Source organism: Rana temporaria, chromosome 7 (assembly GCF_905171775.1).
Source record: "Rana temporaria chromosome 7, aRanTem1.1, whole genome shotgun sequence".
NCBI classification, from domain to species: Eukaryota; Metazoa; Chordata; class Amphibia; order Anura; family Ranidae; genus Rana; species Rana temporaria.
The window spans coordinates 39,721,960-39,746,532 of NC_053495.1; the positions used below are offsets into that span (position 1 = coordinate 39,721,960).

At 41.5% G+C, this 24,573-nt stretch overlaps 1 protein-coding gene across 4 annotated transcripts in view; it reads left to right on the forward strand.

The window, feature by feature from the left end:
• Positions 1-24,573, forward strand: part of ERC2 (ELKS/RAB6-interacting/CAST family member 2) — a 1,210,774-nt gene that overhangs the window by 924,583 nt on the left and 261,618 nt on the right. For all 4 annotated transcript variants that reach the window (XM_040359253.1, XM_040359254.1, XM_040359255.1 and 1 more), the window contains one exon: positions 10,813-10,878. In XM_040359253.1, the coding sequence (XP_040215187.1) occupies positions 10,813-10,839 (27 nt within the window). In that variant the 3' untranslated portion in view covers positions 10,840-10,878. The remainder of the gene's footprint in view (positions 1-10,812; positions 10,879-24,573) is intronic.

Consider the following 24,573-nt stretch of genomic DNA (forward strand, 5'->3'; position numbering starts at 1 on the left):
CGCCCTTATTTACGGCGGCGTAACGTATGTGTTGCGGCGCAAGGCCGCGTAATTCAAATGAGGATGTTGGGGGCGTGTTGTATTTAAATTTCCCTTGACCCCGCGTTTTTTACGTTTTTTTTTAACGGCGCATGCGGCGTCCGTAAAATATCCCAGTGTGCATTGCGCCAAAGTACGCCGCAAGGACGTATTGGAATCGATGTGAATGTAAATGATGTAAAGCTGTATTCGCGAACGACTTACGCAAACAACGTAAACATTTCAAAACTCGGCGCGGGAACGACGGCCATACTTAACATTAGCTACGCCTCATATAGCAGGGGTAACTATACACCGAAAAAAGCCGAACATTAACGACGTAAAAAAATGCACCGGCGTACGTTTCTGAATCGCCGTATCTACCTAATTAGCATATTCCTTGCGTAAACATACGGAAGCGCCACCTAGCGGCCAGCCTGAAATTGCAGCCTAAGATACGAATACGAATCAGGCGCATAGATACGACCGACCCCACTCAGAGATACGACGGCGTATCAGGAGATACACCGTCGTATCTCTTCTCTGAATCCGGCCCCAAGTACTGCTCTGCCTACAACCCATCAATTATACCTTCAAAATATGCAGTATTGACACAATCTACATACTGTATATACAACAGGTCAAAACCCCTGCCAGGTTTTATTTTTAATTTCTTTGCTGTTTTTGTACCCTCTGAGAGACTTCCAACAACTTCCTGCCTCTCTCCAAAGTAAATAAGTGGTAGGTGTAACCTGAACAGGTGTCCCCATTGGAAGATTTTTCGTCTAATCTCTGTTTTGGTGACAACTGTAAAATCTTGGATTTCCCATCACTTTCACAGAGTCCGGGTGTGAAACAAGGCATGGTAACTCAGTAATGGGGAAAAGAACAGCTGTCGAGGGACCACATGAAATACTGGTGATTCGTCCCTTGTCATCTGCTGGTCTTTTTTGGGCACAGCTTGTAGGGTTCATGTCCTCTTTAATGGCTAAAGTCAGTGCCGATCCTGACCTCCCTGGGGCCCTATTCAAGTTAAAGTTGAGAAGTGGGGGGGGGAGCGACAGTGACATGTCACATTACAGATTAAAGTTGAGAAGCGGGGGGAGGGGGTGTTCTGCTGTCAGAAATTACATCTTACATTAAAGTGAGAAGCGGGGGGTGCTGACTTCTTACCTCTTCTCCCATGCAGCCAGCGAGTTCAGAAGCGGGGTGAGGGGTCGAAAATGACTTCTCACCAGGCGGGGCCTCTAGTAATTTGGGGGGCCCTCCGCAGCTTTGCGGGGCCCTAAGCGGCTTGCATAGTGAGCCTATAGGGCGGATCGGCTCTGACTACAGTATATCCAGAAAGTAAGAGAGCCCTGTACACATAAATGTCTCTCGACAACCTGATTATGCTGCACTAATGAAAAAAAAAGTAACGCATTCTACTACAAGTAAGTTGCAGAGTCTAGAATTCCTGTTCTGCACTGGATTGGTGCTTTATCCCCAATGCGCCATGTTTCCTTACTCCCCCGGTGTCTGTCTGAAAACCATGTAGACAATTTAACATGCTAATAATTCCCTCATTGTCTGTTTTGCTGCTCTGTTGTTGAAACGGTTATGTAGTGGCTGTTCGGTTACATCCGTAGATATATCATGAGCCAGCCAGAGGAAAATCAAATTAGAATGGTTTAGAAGAAAATACTTTGTATGTCTTTCCTATTGCATTTGTAAATTCAGATAATCCGCCTCTGTCATCACGAAGTCTCAGCAAGAAAAAGCAAATCTGTGTAATACTGTATCCTATCAAGTATGCTGCTTTGTCTAGTGCAGTTACTATATAGGAATAAACTGTATATGATGAGCTTAATTGTATGCGGACATTGTTCATATAGTGTTAACAATTGATTGCAGTGACTGACATCTCCTGTGCATTTCAAAAAGATACTTTAGGATTAATTCATTTGATAGTGGATAATTTTAGACTTGCCCACTCTTGCCAAGTAACCCTCCCTTGTAATTCACATTTATACTGACAGTCCCTTTCAAGATGTGACATCTGCCAATTACTAGGGAGGTGATCCTTCAACTTTATTTCAAGTTGAAAAAAATAAGAAATTCCCTCAGAAAAATGCTGACCCCTATTGTGAATGGACAGGATGGAGGCACTCACCTGTCTAAATTCTGCACCTTACAACTGCCCCACTCTTAACTCATCAACGCCAACCTTTAACTCTTAGGCCCCGTACACACGGTCGTTCCAAACTGATGAGAATGGTCCGACGGACCGTTTTCATCGGTTCACCGCTGAAGTGGCCTGATGGTCTGATGTGCGTACACACCATTATTCCAAAAACCGATCGGGTCAGAATGCGGTGACGTCAAACACACGACGTGCTGAAAAAAACGAAGTTCAATGCTTCCAAGCATGCGTCGACTTGATTCTGAGCATGCGCGGGTTTTGAACCGATGCTTTTCTGTACTAACCATCGGTTTGGACTGATCGGGCAGCGGTCCATCGGTTCGGTTTTGAAGCATGTTTTAAAATTTTGGACCGAAGGAAAACAGACCGATGGGCTATACACACGGTCGGTTTGGACCGATGAAACTGAACCTCGGTCCATTCTCATCGGTTTTGTCCGACCGTGTGTACGGGGCCTCACGCCTAGTACACATGGGCCGAATGTCCGGCGACATCGTGGGTGGGTGGGAAGAATCTCCAAACACTGACTACAAGGAGTTTTAGTCCCTTTAAGGGGCACAATTATGGAGAGTGAGCTGTTCTGGCGGAAGTTTGGCTAGAGAGGACTGATTTCCAGTACAGTTAAGCAGACTGTGATTGTCGTGACTTAGATGAAGATCAGATCACATTTTATGACCAATTTGTGCAGAAATCCATATCATTCCAAAAGGGTTCACATACTTTGTATTGCAACTGTATATATATATATATATATATATATATATATATATATATATATATATATATATATATATATATATATACATGCTTCCTTGATCATGCTTCTAGCTTCCCAGGGTCCCTAGTGAACACTTTTTGATTGATGCCATGGTTTGGCCAACAGCTCGGAAATGTGGAAGTATGATTGTTCTGTCCTCTACTACCTAAATCAGCACAATTCTAAATAAACATGTGTTTCAAATACAATTTTTTTCACTGGAGTTGATTTACTGATATTCTCTTGTTTTGGCCCTACATTTGACTCTTGTCTCATTATAGTAGGCTTAGTAAATATTGGAGGAACAAGGGTGGGCAGGAGAACATGTTCCAAAATAAAATACAAACCAGAATTTGGACTAGAGAGGAAGTATCATCCCTGGATTATCAAGGAATGCTTTTTCTACTTTTTCCTTTATTTTTTTCCATTCTCTCTTATTCTTTTTTAAAGTCTCACTTGTGGGATAGCTGAGCAGTGAGAAAGTGTTACATTTATTTTAACCTTTTGAACCTTCCTCTTTCTTCCAGAAGACACCCACTGTGGAATAGGCCACAGGACTTAAGTTGAGCAAAAACCGGATTAGCTTTGTAAAGAAAAATATTGGCTCAGAAAGGGTTGTAGGAATGGGATGTTGTTTTAAGCGATATTATATAAATTATCGTTGTCCAATATTTTAGTCTTGTTCCCTGTGGCTTTGAGGAGCTATTTCTAAACTTGATGTGAATGTTGTGTGATGAATAGATACTTTATGAGCTTAACAGCTGAAATAGGTGCGTGACAGCTTTATATAGCGTGTAATATGTGTACAATTTTGCAAAACAGAATCTATGGATGGTTTATGTGTTACTGTGTATCGACTAGCCAAAAAAAGAGAGTGGAGAGGAGTTCGAGCCCCTGTCAGGTTTTTATTGCTATCTGTGACACTGACACTCATCCTTTCTGTCGTGGTGGCAAAAGGCAGAGAAGGCAATAGCCAGTTTAAAGGTTTATAATTGTCAAGAGAAACCTTCTAATAGGAACAGCTTTTCTGGGGACAGTTGTCAAACGCTAGCCATATTAACTGTTTTCATCTGTATGATTACAGTCACATGAGAGTAGGATTAATGGTGATCTGGTTGTTAAAATTTAGATTTTTGCGATTAAACATTGGGTAAACATCAAACGGGGATTAGTGAATAAAAAAAAAATGATGATCACGATTGTTGTTTAACCCCTTAGCGCAGCCTCTCAGTTGGTGGACCTTGGTGCCGAACGTCCGCATATTTGCGTGAATTTATGTCAATGCAGATGTGCCAAGAACACGCACTCAGCACAGTTGCCGGCGGCTAATGAAAAGCTCACGATTGCTACCTGCGACTGAGAGGGAAGGCAAAATACAAGCTGATTAACATTTTTAACGTTACAAGTTTAAAGTATATAGAAAAGAAATGTAGAAAAAAATGTCATTAGGCCAGGAGGAACATTTGCCTCAGGTTCCTGTCTTTGAGCCTTGTTAAAAGGAGAGGCAGAAATCATGGTTTAAATCTCCTGTTTTTTATCCTGATAACCTATAGTATTCTTGCCTATGCATAAGGAAACTACGTTTAATGTTTTATCATTATTTATTTAAATTGTGTTTATTTATTGTTTAACAATTTTATAAATGCTTCATACACATGGGCATACTACAGCGTGCACCCATGGAGGGCTGTTTTTACCCCCACATGCACAGGTGTTCCATACACCTCCATGTAGGCAGTCCCATTTTATATTATTTGTATAGAATATCTTATGCTCCAGTGGGCTAAGAAAAGTGTAGGGTGAGCTTTGACTCCATCTGCTGTATGAACACGGGGTTATGAACAGCTATATGTTGTAATCATTTCCACTGTGATCCTTGCTTGTAATATACTGTATACGACCATCCTATTTTTATGGTTTTGGAGGTTTTAGTTTAACTACGGTTAGCTAAATAAAAAATTTAACTGACAAAATGTTGTGTCTAAATCTTTGTGGCACATGAAATGTCCCAGCCTTTTGAAAATATAGTTAAAGTGATACTAAAGTCTGTTTTTTTGTTAAAAATAACAAACATGTTATACTGTACCTACCTGCACTGTGCAGTGGTTTTGCACAGAGTTTCGCACAGAGCAGCCCAGATCCTCCTCTTCTCAGGTCCCTCTTCAGGACTCCTGGCCCCTCCCTTCTGTTGAGTGCCCTCACAGCAAGCAGCTTGCTATGGGGGCACCCGAATCGAGCCGCAACTCTGTGTCCATTCAGACACAGAGCCACGGCCCCACCCTGCCCCCTTTCCCAACTCATTGGCTCACTGACTTTGACAGCAGCAGGATCCAATGGTGCCATGCTGCTGTCTCAGCTGATGGGGAGTCCCAGATGCCCGAGTCTCTCGTGCAACATTGCTGGATCTAGATGGACCTCAGGTAAGTATTAGGAGGGCTGCTGCACACAGAAGAGTTGATATATTAATGTATAGATAAAAAACCTTCTCCCTTTACAACCACTTTAACAATTTTCTCAATTTTAGGGATGTATGTACATTGATTTTACACAGATAGTGTTGGCTGTTCACTTTCTGACTGCATCAGTCTAACTAAAAATTCATATTGGACCTTTATACAGTGTGGAAAAGGGTTGTGTCCATGTTCTCACTCATTTAAATGCTAGATTCTGAGGTCCACTCCCAACATGGACTATTCACAGCAAAGAGGTAAAGGCAACCTGGCTAAAAGAATAACATAGCCTAGAGCTCCCCTTGGTGGCTGCAAGTGGTAAAGTTAAAAAAATATATACAGTGTTTCCAGACAAGAAAAGGAAAATGTATTTAGTAGTTCTAAACATAATAGAGAAAATCTGTACAAACTATTATATACAGTACATTCTTTGTCATAACTATTGGTAAATAAAAATGCCTTATTTTAGGATGAAATTAAATGAAAGAAGTGTAATGCACATTTTGGTATTTAGAAGTAGTTTGGCAATCTAGAGCAGCCAACCTTCAAACATTCATAAGATCCACGCATGTTGAATTATATTCTCTTCACTTTTGGACTCTTGGAATATTCCACTTTAATACAGAGCATGCTGACATATTTTCCCAACATCTGTTTTATAATATCCATTGACATGAGGGAGCTGTTGTATGCGAGGAGCGGTAACACCAGCGGTACTGGCGGCAGATCGAGAGAGACTCTTGGTGCTGTCTGCTTCAATCATAATTAATAACGGCTCAGTGTATTTAGCGGTTGGGTTCCGTGCAGAGCTAGTATCCGAGAACTGTGTTGTCCTCAATAATATTCAGCAGGAGATCAGGTTTGTTGAAAGAATATATGCAGTATAGGGGTTCGTTCAGTAAGGCGAGAGAGATGTAAAACTTGCAGTAACCTGATGTGGCCAATCAACAGCCAGCCTTTACTGATCTGACTTCCATATACCGATAACTGATTGGTTGTTGTGGGTTGCTGAATATTCCACATAATTATTTGCTCTTTTGTTGTCCAATTATCATTTTCAGTTTTCAACATAAATATTCTCTGTAGATGTTGGAATTCTGTAAAGATTACAAGCCTTGAAAATAAAAAAAGATTTCTTGGAAAACAAGTTTTTGTCTTGCCGTTTAAATTTACAGGTTTCTCTTTAGCCTGACATCTTGGTTTGATGTTTAAAGGTGTAAAGGGACTGAACCTTTTTGGGCCCCAGCAATAAAGTTGATGTTGTCCCCCCATCCCTTCTCCCCGGAACGCCTGTAAAGTTTCACGGAGACTTATGCAACAGAATAAGACTTCACAGAAAAACATATGGTGTTCTAGCAGTGGGGAATGGCTTAGCAGAATGTGTAGATGTATGGTGATAGGAAAACCAGTCTAAAACCAATTTGTATACAGGCACATAGCATAGCGGCAGCACTGTATGACATAATAAAGGACATCACTGCAGAAAAGTTCCTTTTTTTGTGGTTAAAATGCATTATCACAAAACAGTACTGTATATAGTGGTAGAGGTGATCATATAACTATATCACAGTAAAAAGGTGGATAAAAATATTGTATTACATCACAGCACATAATAAAGTGATATTACAGATCACAGGACATTATAAAGCCACCATATACGATTTTACAGGACATCATAGGACAACACAATGGCTTAGTGGTTAGGACTTGCAGCATCGGAGTCCTAATCAACATGCTCTTAGCATGGAGTTTGCATGTTCTCCGTGTGCTTACATGGGTACTATGGTTTCCTCCCACACTCCAGAGACATGCTGGTATGTTAATTGGCCTCTGTCTAAAGAAAAAATTGATCCTTTGTCTTATGCCTCGTACACACGATCGGTTTTCCCGGCGGTCAAAAGTCTGCCGGGAAAACCGAAAACCTGCTCAGTTGCTTTTCCCCGTGTACTCTCGGCCCGTTTTCCCAACAGGAAAACTGCCATGACAGCTTTGGTCGGGAAAACCAGCCGTGTGTATGCTCCACTGCAGTGTTTCCCATAGGAAAACTGCCGAACAAAGAAACACAGAGAATCGCGGCGGGAAAAAAGAGAACAAGTTCTCATTTTTTTGCTCGCAGTTTTCTTCTTGGGAAAACTGCTATGGAGCATAAACACGGCTCGTTTTCCCAACCAAAAGCAAACATGGCAGTTTTCCCATTGGGAAAACCGGTCATGTGTACGAGGCATTATACTTTGTTTTAATATGTAAGGCCTTGTACACACGATCAGTCCAAACTGATGAAAACGGACTGAAGTCCAGTTTCATCAGACCAAACCTGCCGTGTGTATGCCCCATCAGACTTTTGTCCTTCAGACCAAAGTTTTAAAACTTGCTTTAAAATCGGACTGATGGACGCCTGACCGTCGGTCAAAACCGATGGTTAGTATGCAAAAGCATTGGTTCAAAACCTGTGCATGGTCAGAATCAAGTCGACGCATGCTTAGAAGCATTGAACTTCGTTTTTTTCAGCACGTTGTTGTGTTTTACGTCACCGCGTTGGACTCGATCGGATTTTGAACTGATGGTGTGTAGGCACATCAGACCATCAGACCATCAGTCAGTTTTCATCAGTTTGGACTGATCGTGTGTACAAGGCCTAAGATGTTTTCACACAATTTGTATTCTTCTAAATAATTTTTTATAAAATAAGATTAAACATAAAAAATGTACCCAAAAAATATATTCTATTCTATGTCCAAAATGGCTAACTCACCATCTGCTCCAAAAGCAGATAAACTGGTCTGAATACCCAGAGAGCAAAGCATTTTGGAAAATAAACTAAAAAAATAGGACTATTTGATAGCACAGTGTATAATAATAGACATCATAAGACTATATCACAGCACAGATTTTTATAGTGAAGGACAAAACCACTGTATATGGTTGTAATTTATGATGTTCTTTTCTATACATGGTAGAGAACCTCATGAGACTATATCCCAGCACAGTATATAATGGTACAACATATCATATGCCAGCACATGATTGTACAAGTGCTCCCCTTTTCTCTTCTTATACTGATTCAGAATGGCTCATAGGCTATTATCATGTGGAATGTTTTTTGTGCTCATGGTATGTTTTCCCAATATATTAAAAGTCAATACTTTGTCCTTTTTGTGCCTTACAATACCAATACGATTATCATAGGACAGTATAAGATCAAAACATATGGCTGTACCTGACATCATATGATAGGACCATATTATAGCACAGACAGTATATAGTAGAGGATCTAATAGATCAGCATAAGAGCATACTATATATTGTTAGATGAAACCTTAGAGAGTATCACAGCACAGTATTTATGGTATGTAATCATACAAGACATCATCAGAAAGATAAATATCAAAACAAGTATAATTATGAGAATTTATTGAGAAAAGTATATGGGATTGAAGATATTCTGGGATTGCACAGTATTTAGTAATAGAGAGTTCTTAGGATTCAACAGCCAGTGTTAACAGATATCTCAGACATATCACAGCTGAGTTGGTACAATATATTTTACTCCAGTATGACTTTTGGGAAGCACTTAATCGATGAATTATACTCCTGGATTGCTTGATTAGCTGCTTAGGTATGACATTTTATTATAGTAAGATTCAGGGTCTGGATATAAGGGGAAGACTGGCCTTGTGTACTCTTTTTGACAACATTGTCAGTTTTTCATTAAAAAAGAAGGTAGGGATACATGTGCCTATAGTTTTTTTATTTGCAATCTGATAAATGTATACAAGTAAATGGCGTAAGGAAATACCTTATACTGGTCCCTGTTTGCCACCTATTTCTTCTTTATATAATTTGTAAATAGTTATTGAGTGCAGGGACCTATTTATTAGTGGATGGGATTCCCTTATTTGTAACATGTAGGAGCACCTGCATAACAAAGAACTAAGATATGTGATTTTTAAGGTGCCAAAACACAAAAGCACACAATTTAAAAAAATATATATATCCACATTTTATTTGACACATCTAAAAATCAACATTTTGTTGTCAGAAATAACCATACAATACATGGAACAGATGCAACTGATTGGATCGCTACATGTTTCGCCACAATGATGGCTTCCTCGGGAGAAATTTTAACAGGCACTGCCTGCGAAACATGTAGAGATCCCATCAGTTGTATGTGTTCCATATATTGTATGGGCATTTTTAGATGTTTCTAATAAAATGTTCATATATTGTTTAATATATTATGTGTTTTTGTGTTTTGGCACCTTAAAAATCCCATATCTTAGTCCTTTGTTATATAATTTCCAATTAAGGGAAGTGGTGCTGATGATTCTCAGACATTCAGCAATTTTGTCTTTCAATGTAGGAGCACTTGGTTTCACATAATATATATCATATACAGTATATGCCATATATATATATATATAGTGGATTAAAGGCAACATATGACTGTATAATAGCACAATATATAACAATATATTGTATGATTGACCACAGCGCACGGTAAAAAAAAGGATATTGAATCAGCCCCCATTATGTAGTACAATAGGGCTAAATGGCAGTATCACAGCACAGTATACACACATATAGGACATACAGTACTGTACATATGTGTCTATGCACAGTAAATAATGTTACAGGATGTCAAATGTCAATATCACTGCACAATACCTAGGAAAGAAGGACATCATAGAATCATATACCATATAGTGCTACAGGACATTATAAGACTGCATCAGAGCAAAATGTTAGGGTTCATTGTAGGATGACAATATGGCAACATTTACTTCCATTGTTTTCCTTTTTTTCTGTAAAATGTTGGCTATAGAATACAATTGAGGATCTGAGCTAAAGGCTTTGCTGAATTGTTATACAATCTGGAGACGAGATGTCAAATGCCACATCTGCATTCTCCATCAGGTTGGCCCCTACTTGAAGACTCCTCTGGGATCAAGGCAGGGCACCAGTCATTAAACACAAGTTGGGATGGGAGATTTAAGGTTAAGTGTCTGTCAATGAGATCTTTATTACAAGGCTGCCCTCTCCTCACAACATATCTTCCACAAATGCCCTGCAGCGGATCGACAATAAAGGAAACCTGTGCCTATAACACACACTTTAAGCCTTTTCTTCTTGGCTACACAGGTGTTTTTTCTTTTTATCTTGCATGCAACGTTCTATTCTCCTTCAAATAAACATCTCTGAAACCAAACCTGTAGCCTAAAAACATTATCGGTCTTTGGAGGAAAAGATAGAAAACATTCTGTTTGTGTTGGGTAAAGTACGGGAATGTCTTGTTTAGTTACTGATGGTATTCGCACAATGAGTTTTTGTTTGTTTGTAATGTGTCTTTCTTCTCTGCATTCCTATGCTAACACCTTGGTGGATCTTCAAATGAATCCTTCCAGGATGACGAGGAGGGGATATGGGCATAACAGCTCCAGCAAACCAAAGTTCCAGTTTTATTTTAAGGGGTAAGAAAAAATTCAGATTACCATGCAAGTTGCATGTATCATGTTTCATGAAACACACAACCTGGAAGTGCCATCCCATGCATGCTTTTAGTGATGTGTTTTTGTGCGTGTTGGGTTTGTTTGGATCCTTCCCTCTTACAGTATAAGAATTTACTGGTAGAACTGCTAAGAAATGCTGAGGGTGTAGGCTCCGTGGGTCTACAAGAATGGATGGGGCCTGAGGTGCCTGAAGGAAGGTCTCAGTAACTCCTTATCAAGAAAGGTTTGCTGAAAAACAGAACAATGCATGGTCTCATCTAATGTGTTTAAAGGGGTTGTAAAGATTTTTTTTTCTCTAAATAGGTTCGTTTAAGCTAGTGCATTGTTGGTTCCCTTACCTTTTCCTTCAATTTCCCTTCTAAATGTTTTTTTTTCCTTTTCTGAATTTCTCACTTCCTGTTCCTCCTCAGTAAGCTTGCCCCCATCATCCGAGCCATTCTGGCCGGGGGTTAGTCAGCCAGAACAGCTTACTGAGGAGGAATAGGAAGTGAGAAATTCACAAAAAGAAAACAAAGAAAAAAAAACATTTAGAAGGGAAAATAGAAAGAAAAGGTAAGTGAACCAACAATGCACGAGCTTAAAGGAACCTATTTAGAAAAAAAAAAAAACTTTTACAACCCCTTTAAGAAATTACAGCATTGTCCAGGCATTATGATATCATCTCAGACACCCATTATGACATCATATTGAAATCCAAACATTTCTTTCTGTTAGACTACTAAAACGCTGACTTTAGTGACTGAGTAAACAAGTGTACTGACATTTTTTGTGATACTCTTTAAATGTAACACTGGCAAGCTATTAAAAAGAACCCAGAATTGATATTTCAGTTTTTGGTAGATGCTGGAAATTTACAGCATCCAACAGTTTTAGCTATCACACTGGGGGCTCTTTTGGTGAAAGATCTGCACTTGAATTCCTAGGTCTGCACGCCTGCAATCAATATTATGGGTGGTCTTCCAAATAGGAGAACCAGGAACACACACAGGTTGGCAGGAACACCCCAGACTCCTGGGTGTGCAGAAACAGAGCTGGAATTATGGCAGAGATCTATAGCTGTTGGACATGAACTGAACTGAACTCACTAATTTCCACTGATAACTTAAATATCACTTTTGGGTGAAGTGGCCCTCTATTTAAGGCTAGCCATACATGTTAGGCCTCGTACACACGATAGGTTAACCAGAGGACAACGGTCTGAAGGACCGTTGTCCTAGGTTAACCTATGCAGCTGACTGATGGTCCGTTGTGCGTACACACCATCAGTTAAAAAAAAAAACGATCATGTCAGAAAGCGGTGACGTAAAACACAACGACGTGCTGAAAAAAAACAACGTTTAATGCTTCCAAGCATGCGTCGACTTGATTCTGAGCATGCGTGGATTTTTAACCGATGGTTGTGCGTACTAACGATCAGTTTTGACCTATCGGTTAGCAATCCATCAGTTAAATTTTAAAGCAAGTTGCCATTTTTTTTAACCTAAGGTTAAATAACCTATGGGGCCCACACACGATCGGTTTGGACCGATGAAAACGGTCCTTCAGACCGTTGTCCTCTGGTTAACCTATCGTGTGTACGAGGCCTTAGATTCCACTTTTTCTGTGGGCTGAATGCTAAACATAGGTTCTCCCTTCCATGCTAAAAAACATGAATAAAGAAATTTCCCCTGGCGGATATTGTTCCTGCCTCTCATTGGCTACAGTCACTTTTCAGCCAGTAATTTCCCCCCTAGCTTCTTCAGTTTTCAGATGAAAGTTTTTCAAGCCAGGTTGTGCCTATAGGGCCAGCAATGGCTAGAACTTGGGTCAATTCAGTAGCCTGCAAATTTGAGCAGTGTATGGCCAACATTAGTATCAATGTACTTGAGAGACATCTCAAACTATTAGGTAATATGAAACTCTATCTACTAGCAAGTGAAATATCATACAAATAAAAGCTGAAATAAAGTGCATAATTACTGTCACAAATCCCATTCACCTGAATTGACAGCAGTAAAATGCTACCCCTCCTTCCCTTTGTATAAAATGGCATCAACATTATTTCAGAACCTGTTGGTGTGTTAGGTGGGGGCTATGATTCATATTTTATTTAGCTATTTAGCGCCATTCAGGAGTCTATGCTGAATGCTGATTGTCTACTAATGTCATAGAAGTTATATCTGTGGCATAATAATAATCTTACTGCCAGTACATGGGATTGATCACACAGTACTGTATAAGTATATTATTTGTATTATTATACAGGATTTATATAGAGCAGACAGTTTACGCAGCGCTTTATAACATAAGGTAGGAATCGTAGGACCCTGCTCGTTAGAGCTTACAATCTTACATCTTACATGATGACATCTTTATGAGGACTTATTAAAAGATGAATAATGAAGAAACTGTGAAGTGTAGTCTGTGAAGCACAGTAATTGCATCCTGTCTATCTTTTTGACACCTCCCACTCCATGATATTACACATGTCAGATCCTAAAGATACACCTGTAGATTTCTCTGGTTCAGTGAGGTGGGCTAGATGAGAGAAATCAATTTATTCCTCCATCCATGCTAAAGATCTCTCCTGCTGGCTATTGTGTTTAGCAACCGGTGGGACCGGAGGCTCCTGAATGCCTGAATAGTGACTCCATCTGATAGGATGCAGTTGCTGTTCGGCCAACAATTTTCCACTCGACTACTTCAACAGAAGTCAATTGAAAATTGACTTTTGTCGAGCTGCTGGTACTCTCAGGACCACCCACAGCTTGAAATGTGGATGATTTAAATTTAAGCAGTGTATGTTAGCGTTAGTCAGGGCTTTTTTTTCTCAAACAATAGGTGCTGGAACTTAACCACAACCCCACAAAACCCCTCCAACCACACACACCCTCCAAATCACATCAAATAGTGGGTGTGGTCAGTCAAATTTCACAAACAGTAGGAGGGTATTAAAGGGGCATTAAATACCAAGATTTGCATTACATACAGAGTGCAAACTTCTGTGTTTACAAGTGATTGTGGTGATCAGGCACCAAAGGGTCTGAGCAAGAGGTGGTGGAACTGAGTTTCACCAAGTTCCCTCTGAAAAAAATCCCTGGCGTTAGTCCTTAGAACATAGGGCCAGATTCACGTAGAAATGGGCTACGCTGCGGCGGCGTAACGTATCCCATTTACGTTACACCGCCGCAAGTTTACAGCGTAAGTGCCTGATTCACAAAGCACTTACATGTAAACTTGCGGCGGAGTATCGTAAATCCGCCCGGCGCAAGCCCGCCTAATTCAAATGGGGCGGGGACCATTTAAATTAGGCGCGTTCCCGTGCCGGACGTACTGCGCATGCTCCGTCCCTAAAATTTCCCGACGTGCATTGCGCTAAATGACGTCGCAAGGACATCATTGGTTTCGACGTTAACGTAAATGGCGTCCAGCGCCATTCACGGACGACTTACGCAAACGACGTGAAATTTAAAAATTCGACGCGGGAACGACGGCCATACTTAACATTGGTTAGACCACCTAGAGGGCATGCTTAGTTTTACGCAAAGTATCTTTAGGGAAACTGAATCGGCGTAACTAGTCATTTGCATATTCTACGCCGACCGCAATGGAATCGCCACCTAGCGGCCGGCCTAGAATTGCAGCCTAAGATCCGACGGTGTAAGTCACTTACACCTCTTGGATCTTAGGGCTATCTATGCGTAACCTGATTCTATGAATCAGGCGCATAGATACGACAATCGTATCTCAGAGATACGACGGCGTATCAGGAGATACGCCATTGTATCTCTTTTGTGAATCTGGCCCATAGTGATTAGTTGCATGACACATGAGATACATGATTCTCATAAAATATGAATGTTGACCAGTAAATGCCTGTACTAGGGGACCTCAAGGGACTAGTCTGCTGAGGCATTACACTAAAGCAGATTTAATTTTTCCAATTGTTTTGTTTTAAACCATCAGATCTCCTTGTGTACAGATAGTGCAAGTCAGGACATAGATGCCAATTTTGACAAAATATCTTCTTTATCCTTCATTGCAGCCAAATGCAAGTGCTTTAGTAATACAATTAAAATGACAGAATATCCAAACAAACGTTTTTTTGCTGGAACCAATGCTCTTACATGGGGAGCAGTGATTTCTGCCCAGATTAGCTTGTTTCAGGTCTGAGCTGACAATCCTTCTGTATAGTGTGAAGGTACCTTACTTGATTGTCCCGCTCATGGATATCCAGTAAATGTGATGGAACATCTGTTCTTATTATGACCACATCTGTCATTCTATGTCATTGTACAGCCATTTCTATTATACCCCAGATGATACAAAAATTCAGCATGGGAGTAGAATGTTGATCCGTGAGATCCAGCTATCCTTATGTGTAGGATATAAACTTTCTAGCTTAAACTTTTTAGCTATTCTTATGTCAGAATACTTGGGTTTTCTGGTTGTAACCTATATGACGAGTGAGTTATACATATGTCTTATAGTGCTTGTTGTAAAACCACCATTAGTTTATAGAGTCATATTGGTGACATTTATTTTTTTGACATTAGGGAATAGGAGAGGTCCATAAGTTTATTCAGTGTTGAAAGAAATGTTGATGTGCAGATTATTGTAAGCAATGAAAATCAGTTGGACGTAAAGCAGAACTAAACCCTTGTATTCTTTACAACCAAAGAAGGTGCTATCCTAGCCTCTATTTAGATCTGCAGATGGTATGGAGCTGCACATGTGATCATCTGTGACACCAGCTATTTGAGGGCTTGAAAATTTAGGTGAGAGCTGACATAAGCACATTGGCAACCTTGATATCAACAGATGTATGCCTTGAATGTTTTGGGAAAGCAGGCGTTTTTTTTTTCCAGCTGCCCCTGAACTCTCCTCCATTTTATCTTATCAGTACATGTACACAGGGTTGTTTATAGTCCTTTTCAGACAGTTGAGTGTAAAAGCATTTTTTGGAAAGCAAAAAAATGCATTCAGGACCAATGTTCAGAGGCATTTGAAATGGTAACTTGTGTTTAGCCATGTTTCGTTCACAGGCGTTAAATTTTTTTGACTATTTGAAAAAAATAACGCTTCTAAACACAAAACACGGCTAAACGCTGCATGTAAACGGACATTTTGAAATGTTGGTTACTATCAGTGTTGCCAACCTACCAAATTGAAATTTACTGACACAACACCAACATTTTACTGGCACAGCCAAGTTTTTGCTGGCATTTCCAAAAGTTACAAAAAGTAGCTCAGGGACAGGAGGCAGGAGGGCAAGAAATTAGAATGGGCGACACACACACATAAAATTTACTCTCACAGTGACACTTAGGCCTCGTACACACGACCAGTTTCCTCGGCAGAATTCAGCTTCCGACCGAGTTTCTGGCTGAATTCTGCCGAGAAACCCGGCCGTGTGTACACTTTCGGCCGAGGAAGCCGACGAGGAGCTCGGCGAGGAAATAGAGAACATGTTCTCTATTTCCTCGTTGTTCTATGGGAGCTCTCGCCCCGCCGAGCTCCTCGGCGGCTTCAGTGCTGAACTGGCCGAGGAACTCGATGTGTTTGGCACGTCGAGTTCCTCGGCCGTGTGTACGAGGCTTTACAGCAGCGTGTAGCAGCATAGATAATGATGAGACCTCCCCGACATGTACACGTACCCAGTGACAGTCTCTCTCCAGGCCAAGTGGTCCCTGCAGTCCACTCCTGTCTAAACAGCACTGATGGTCCCGGTCCCAACCTGCCTTGCTTCCATATGAGGCTTACACACGAGGCTCTAGCCGCTACGGCTTGACTGCATTGCACCATGACATCACACGACATGCTAAGGCACCACCTCCGCCAGAGCAGCTCGATCACACTGTAGCAGGCACTCAGGAGGTCTCAGCCGGCTCCGGACCAAGTCGAGCATCACAGCCATATTTTTTGCTGGCAGCCTTTTACTTTTACTGGCAATTACTGGCAGAAGAAAATTGCCTGTTTTTTTACTGGCCACCTGTAAAAATACTGACGGTTGGCAACACTGGTTACTATCTGTCAAGTTAAATCATTCAGGAGAGGTTATAAAACATCCCGTGTACATTAATCAGTTCAGCCCCGGAAGGATTTGCCCCCTTAATGACCAGGCCATTTTTTGCTATTCGGCACTGCGTCGCTGTACCCAAACATAATGGAAGTTGTTTTTTTCTCCACAAATAGAGCTTTCTTTTGGTGGTATTTGATCACCTCTGCGTTTTTTATTTTTTATTTTTTGTTCTATTTTTTTACATTTTGCTATAATAAATATCCCCCCAAAAAATATAAAAACAGAATTTCTTCCTCAATTTAAGCCGATATGTATTCTTTTACATATTTTTGTTAAAAAAAATGCAATAAGCATATATTGATTGGTTTGCACAAAAGTTATAGTTTTTACAAAATAGGGGATATATTTATGGCATTTTTATTATTATTTTTTTTTCTACTTGTAATGGCGGTGATCTGCATTTTTTGTGGGACTGCGACATTGTGGCGGACACATCGGACACTTTTGACACTTTTTTGGGACCATTGACATTTATACAGCGATCAGAGCTAAAAATATCCACTGATTATGGTATAAATGTCATTGGCAGGGAAGGGGTTAACACTAGGGGGCGATTAAGGGGTTAAGCGTGTCCTAGGGAGTGATTCCAACTGTGGGAGGATGGGACTGCCTGGAGAGAGAGACTGATCGTTGTTCATATTTAGTATGAACAGGAGATCCGCCTCCTCTCTCCTGACAGAACGGAGATCTGTCTGTTTACATTGACAGATCTCCATTCTGTCTCTCTCAGGAGCAATCGCGGGTGTCCAGTGGACATCGCAGCAACTGGTCTTAAAGCGACCAATGTACAGCTATGGTGATTTGCTCAGGGGAGCCAACCTCCCTGCGGCGGCTGGTCCTCTAGTGGTTAAAGTGGAACTAAAGCCTTCTATCCTTTGCAGCCAAGAAACTGGCCATCTTAGTCTTATTTTAATGCAGTTATGTCATCACCCATTTGATGGACCAAAGCCTCGCACACATGCTTGGTTTACTCGGCAAGAACCAGCAAGAAAACTGCTGGCAAAGCTTTCTGCCGAGTAAACCGAACATGTGTACGAGGCTTTCAGGTTTCTCGTCAAGAAAACTGCCTAAAATCTCAACGAGAAAAATAGAGAACATGTTCTCTATTTTCTCTTTGTGATTCTCTGCGGTGTTTTCCTGCCAAGAAACCCGAGAGTGTGTATACTTACCTGTCGCCGTGGAAACCCGTGCATGCTCTAAATGACTTTGACGCATGCGCGGTAGCTTCCTAGGCATAGGTAGGGTGCAGCCAGATGGCGGCGACGGCATCGAATGTGACGAGTGCATGTTTGTCGTACGCAATGACGTCACTGCGTTCTTGCCTTCCAAAAGAACCACGGTTCTTTTGAAAAGAGTGTCTGTACACTTGGGCGGCAAGAGATTCTTGCCAAGAATCTCGTCAGAAAAAACAACAGATTTTTCCTGACGAGATTCTGGCCCGTGTGTACAGGGCTTGAGAGTTGGGCTGAAAGCATAACCAAATGTTATCATTCATGGCATTCAGTTTTAGGAAGCAGTTAAATTGATGGGATTAGTTCTTCTTTAAAGCGGAACTAAACCCATTGATTTAACAGTTTCAAAAAACAGTTATATTCCCGGCATGCTGGGAATACTTATTGTCACATTGGCTTGTGTTCTCAACTGTCAAACAATCATATGGCTGGTGTCAGAATTGAACACATGTGCAGCACCACAGAACTTGCAGGTCATACAGAGGCTAGGATGGCAGCTTCCTTGGCTGAAAAAGGATAGGAGGAAGGTTTAGTTCCAGTTTAAATTAGCAGGTTTAGTTCCAATTGAAAGATAAATTCTATTAGCTGGATTCACGTAGGGCGGCATATTTTTGAGCCAGCGTAGCGTATCGTATTTACGCTACGCCGCCGTAAGTCAGAGAGGCAAGTGCTGTATTCACAAAGCACTTGACTCCTAAGTTACGGCGGCGTAGCATAAATAGGCTGGCGTAAGCGCACCTAATTCAAATTGTGAAGAGGTGGGCGTGTTTTATGTAAATAATCCATGACCCGACGTGATTGACGTTTTTAACGAACGGCGCATGCGCCGTCCGTGGACATATCCCAGTGTGCATTGCTCGAAAGTATGCCGCAAGGACTTATTGGTTTCGACGTGAACGTAAATTACGTCCAGCCCCATTGACGGACGACTTATCTACTGATACGCCGGCTTAACTCTTTGTGAATCTAGCTATAAGTATATATATTTTTACAGTTACATTGGTCCAGCCCATTTTGATAAAATGCAAAGCATTTTTTGAATGGCACCTGTACTAAGTGAGCATCCTCCTGTGTTCAAAATGCAGCAGGGCAGCTGCTCAGTATGGGATCACTGGAATAGCCATGTCTACTACAATGTTTTTGAGCTGCCAGGGGCATCTGCCGGTTATGGTATGTCTAAGCTGGACCAATATAACTATGTATATATAACATATCCATACCTAGATTTCTTTCAGTTTACTAATACACTCTGGTTGGTTGATAGTGTATATATCAAATACAAAACTAGTCATTTTTTATTGTTTTTTTTTTATTTTATGTTAATTTTGGTCTGATGATGACATAAAAAGCATGCTATTCTCCACCTGGTGACAGGCCCTCTTTAGGGCATAGCTCACAATTTTCTTCTGTCCTCCTATTCTTCTTTGTAAACCAAAGTGGACAGAAGAGTTGAAGTCCTGAACAGCTGTTGAAAGGCTTTCCTTCCTTTCATGTTGTTTGCAGTGAGCAGTAGGTAAACTTTTCTCAGGAGAACAGTCTCACACAAATTGCACTTTAATGGCCGTGTTTTACAACCCGTCTCCATCACAGTCCTATGCTAGATTTTTTTTTTCAGCTCCTATCTGGGGACACTACTTCATCTGTGTTTGCTTGTCTTCTCCTGAACCATTTCCTTACAGGGTCTCTACTTCCCTTCACCATTGCCTCTCTTTATTACACAGTTCATGACAGATTAGCTTGAGACAAATGATACGTCTTTGTTGACCACTTCTCTATAACATGTTTATCATAGGTTGGCCATAGACAGGCACATGTGTCCTTAATAATTAAACACATATCCTGTCACTGTACTGTATCTAATGAGGAGCAGCATTGTCACCCTAGGACAAGACAACAGAACACCTCCCTCTCCTTTCTTTTCCATGACATGGAGCTGGGAACAATGTAACTGATAACAGTGCAGCACAGGCACACTGCACAGGAAGTTATCAGCTGGCAAGATATCTAGCAGGATAAACAGGTATTTTTATGGCATTTATAAAAAGAAATAGCAGAACGCATTCAATGGTATATTTAAGGGACCAAAAGAAACCAAATAAGAAGCATTAAAAGTTAGGGTTTGCCGAGTAAATAGACACCTAACTTGTCACACTTTAAAATTGCCCACACTCATGGAATGGCGCCAAACTTTCAGTACTTAAAAATCTCCATAGGTGACGCGTTAATTTTTTTTACAGAAAAGGAAAAAAAAACAGGGTGGGGCTTTAACGGGGCCCCTTAACAGAAAAAGGGGCACACAGCGGGATAGGGTCACCTTTCTTACTTCAAGCAAGCCCAAGGGTGCCAAAACGAGGCACAGAGCGTAAGTGTCACTCCTAAATAAGCAGAAGAATATATGTATAAATAGGCATATTTCTAATAATCTTTCAAAATAGTTCCTGAGATTATTAGAAATATGCCTATTTATACATATATTCTTCTGCTTATTTAGGAGTGACACTTCCGCTATGGGCCTCGTTTGTCACTGCCTGGATGCTTGCTGGCTCACATATGGTGACGGGTATGATTTGTATGATGTGCAGTTTTTGTGTTCTCCTGTTCTGTATAGATATGTAATTCAAAGTAATTATGCATTATTTTTAAAACATGTTAATTTGTGTCATATACAGTGTGACTCCACACGGACATTGGCCCCTGATGAAGGGACAAAGTCCTGAAATGCGTAGGGCCTGAATGAACCACTGTGGACAAGTCATGCACCTATCCATCTATTTTGATTTTAATATTTATATTTTTGTACTTACTGTGTAATAAACTGTTACTACTACTACTACTTCTCTCGATTAATTGAGCTGTTACCGGTAAAGCCCCACCCTAGGGGATTCTCTCCTTTTCTATTTCATACAGGGGTGTTGGTAGGTTCCCTTTTTGATGTTATTTTGCATTCTAATTTTTTTACAGGTTACCAGTTTAGATTTACAGGGGATGTCTAGTTATAGAATTATTGCTCTCCCTCTAACGCTCTAACGCACGCGGCGATACCTCACATGTGTGGTTTGAACGGCATTTACATATGTACACGTTCGCTTCTGAGCCTGAGCTTCTGGGGACAGCGACATTTTTAAAACAAAAATTTACTTATTTTTACACTTTTTTTTTATCACTTTTATTCCTATTACAATGTAAACATCCCTTGTAATAGGAATAGTGTGTGGCAGGTCCTCTTTATGGAGAGATGCGGGGTCAAAAAGACTCCACATCTCTCCTCCAGGCTGGAAAGCATGAGATCGGGAAAAAAAATTACTGATCTCATGCTTTCAGCCTCGATTGCGGCTTTGTTTACTTCCGGGTACCCGTGTGTGATGTCATAATGTCGCGCCCGGGAATTCGACGGTCATAGAGATGACCGGTGACCATCTGGTCACCGGTCATCTCTATCCTCCCCATCCGGCGATGGCCGATTCGTTCCCTGGGCCTCCGATGGCACGGGAGATCCCGGAGAAGCACCGGATGGCGGCGGGAGGGTGGTACGTCCTGCTGCCTATAAGAACGATCAATCGGCAAAACTGCCGCTTTGATCATTCTTATGGTGCACAGAATCACCGCCTGAAGAAAATGATATCTGAATGATGCCTATAGCTGCAGGCATCATTCAGATATCCCCCACTAAAGTCCAGGACAACATATGAGGTCCTACGGTACGGAAGTGGTTAAAGCAAAGCCATGCTTTCTCCATGCAGACCAAAAAACAAGTACAGGTATCACATATTCTGTGAAGTTACCCTTTCAATGTATGTTGCATACTACTAAATAAAAATAAAAAAGTACAGTAATTTCCCCTGGATTACAAGCATACAAAATAGGGGATAGTTTTATGGCATTTTTATTATTTTATTTTTTTAATAGTAATGGCGGCTATCTGCGATTTTTATTGGAACTGCGACATTATGACGAACACATCGGACTCTTTGGACACTATTTTGTGACCATTGTCATTTATACAGTGATCAGTGCTATAAAAATGCACTGATTACTGTGTAAATTGCACTGGCAGGGAAGGGGTTAACCATTAGGGGGCGAGGAAGGGGTTAAGTGTGTCCTAGGGAGTGATTCTAACTGTGAGGAGCTGGGCTACTGGTGACACGACATTGATCACTGCTCCCGATTACAGGGAGCAGTAGATCAGTGTCATGTCACTAGGCAGAACAGGGAAATGCCTTATTTACATAGGCATCTCCCCGTTCTGCCTCTCCTGACCGCAATTGCGGTCCACCGGCAAACATCAAGTTACCTGGACCCGCGAGCACACTCCCAAGGCACACGGTGGGCGCTGGGCAGCAAATTCAAAGGGACGTACAGGTACACCAATTTACCTGCCTGTGCCAATCTGCCGACATATATCGGCGTGCGGCAGTCGGGAAGTGGTTAACCACTTAACGACCGCCGCACGCCTATATACGTCCGCACAATGGCACGGACAGGTACAAGGGCGTATATATACGCCCTTGCCTTCTAGCGGGTGGGGGGTCCGATCGGGACCCCCTCCGCTGCGTGCGGCGGTCGGGTCCCCTCGGGGAGCGATCCGGGGCGACGGCGCGGCTATTTGTTTATAGCCGCTCCGTCGCGATCGCTCCCCGGAGCTGAAGAACGGGGAGAGCCGTATGTAAACACGGCTTCCCCGTGCTTCACTGTGGCGGCGTATCGATCGAGTGATCCCTTATATAGGGAGACTCGATCGATGACGTCCATCCTACAGCCACACCCCCCTACAGTTGTAAACACACACACAGTGATCCTTAACTCCTACAGCGCCCCCTGTGGTTAACTCCCAAACTGCAACTGTCATTTTCACAATAAACAATGCAATTTAAATGCATTTTTTGCTGTGAAAATGACAATGGTCCCAAAAATGTGTCAAAATTGTCCAAAGTGTCCGCCATAATGTCGCAGTCACGAAAAAAATCACTGATCGCCGCCAATAGTAGTAAAAAAAAAATAATTTATAAAAATGCAATAAAACTATCCCCTATTTTGTAAACACTATAAATCTTGCGCAAACCAATCGATAAACGCTTATTGCGATTTTTTTTACCAAAAATAGGTAGAAGAATACGTATCGGCCTAAACTGAGGAAAAAAAAATGTTTTATATATGTTTTTGGGGGATTTTTATTATAGCATAAAGTAAAAAATATAGAATTTTTTTCAAAATTGTCGCTCTATTTTTGTTTATAGCGCAAAAAATAAAAACCGCAGAGGTGATCAAATACCACCAAAAGAAAGCTCTATTTGTGGGGAAAAAAGGACGCCAATTTTGTTTGGGAGCCACGTCGCACGACCGCGCAATTGTCTGTTAAAGCGACGCAGTCCCGAATCGCAAAACCTGGACTGGGCATTTAGCTGCAAAATGGTCCGGGGCTTAAGCGGTTAAGAGACTTGAACACGGCTAGCTCTCCAGAGGGCACCACACTCCACCGTGAGTATAAAAGAGTCCTAAGGAAAGAGACTAGATTACATACATACTTTAGCCTTTTCTTCCACATTTCAGGGCTTGACATCACCATTTTTTTGGCTGAATTCCTGACCTCATGCTCTCTCTGGCGAGATCCTCTGGAATGTAAAGCAACCCAAATTGTATGAGAAGCAGCTCTTTCAGGTTGGAGTGTTATCTTGTGAAATTTGGGGTACTCCATAGGTGCGCACAGCCCATTGCATTAGGGTGTGCACCCCAAAGCTCAAACACACGTGTGTGTATATGTGTCTATATGTATATTGTCCCGGTACATTAATCTCCTCGTTGACACAGGGAAAGAGAAGTAAGTACCTGTAAGCACTTTTCTTATGGCAGAGTGGGTAAGAGGGAGATCTATTCCATCTCCCCACTGGCACACAAAGCAATAATGCTAATATGCTCTAGATCAGGGGTCTCCAAACTTCCTAAACAAAGGGCCAATTTATTGTCCTTCATACTTTAGGGGGGCCGGACTGTGGCCATCCCGAGTACAAAATGTCCCAGCATCAGTGGGAGTAAGCAAACCCCCATCATTGGTGTCAGTGGGAGGAATTGTACCCCTTAATTGGTGTCATTGGGCCCTTTTGTTGGTGCCATTGGGAGGAATTGTGCCCCATCAGTGGGTCCCATTGTGGGTGTCATTGGAAAAAAAATTGCCTCATCATTGGTGTCACTGGGCCCAATTGTTGGTGTCATTGGTAGAAACTGTGCCCCATGGTTGGTGTCATTGGGAGGAATTGTGCCCTTCATTGTTGTTAGTGAATAAAATAGCACCCCAAGGGCCAGTTAAAAGCAAGCAAAGGGCCACATCTGGCCCCCGGGCCGCAGTTTGGAGACCACTGCTCTAGATGA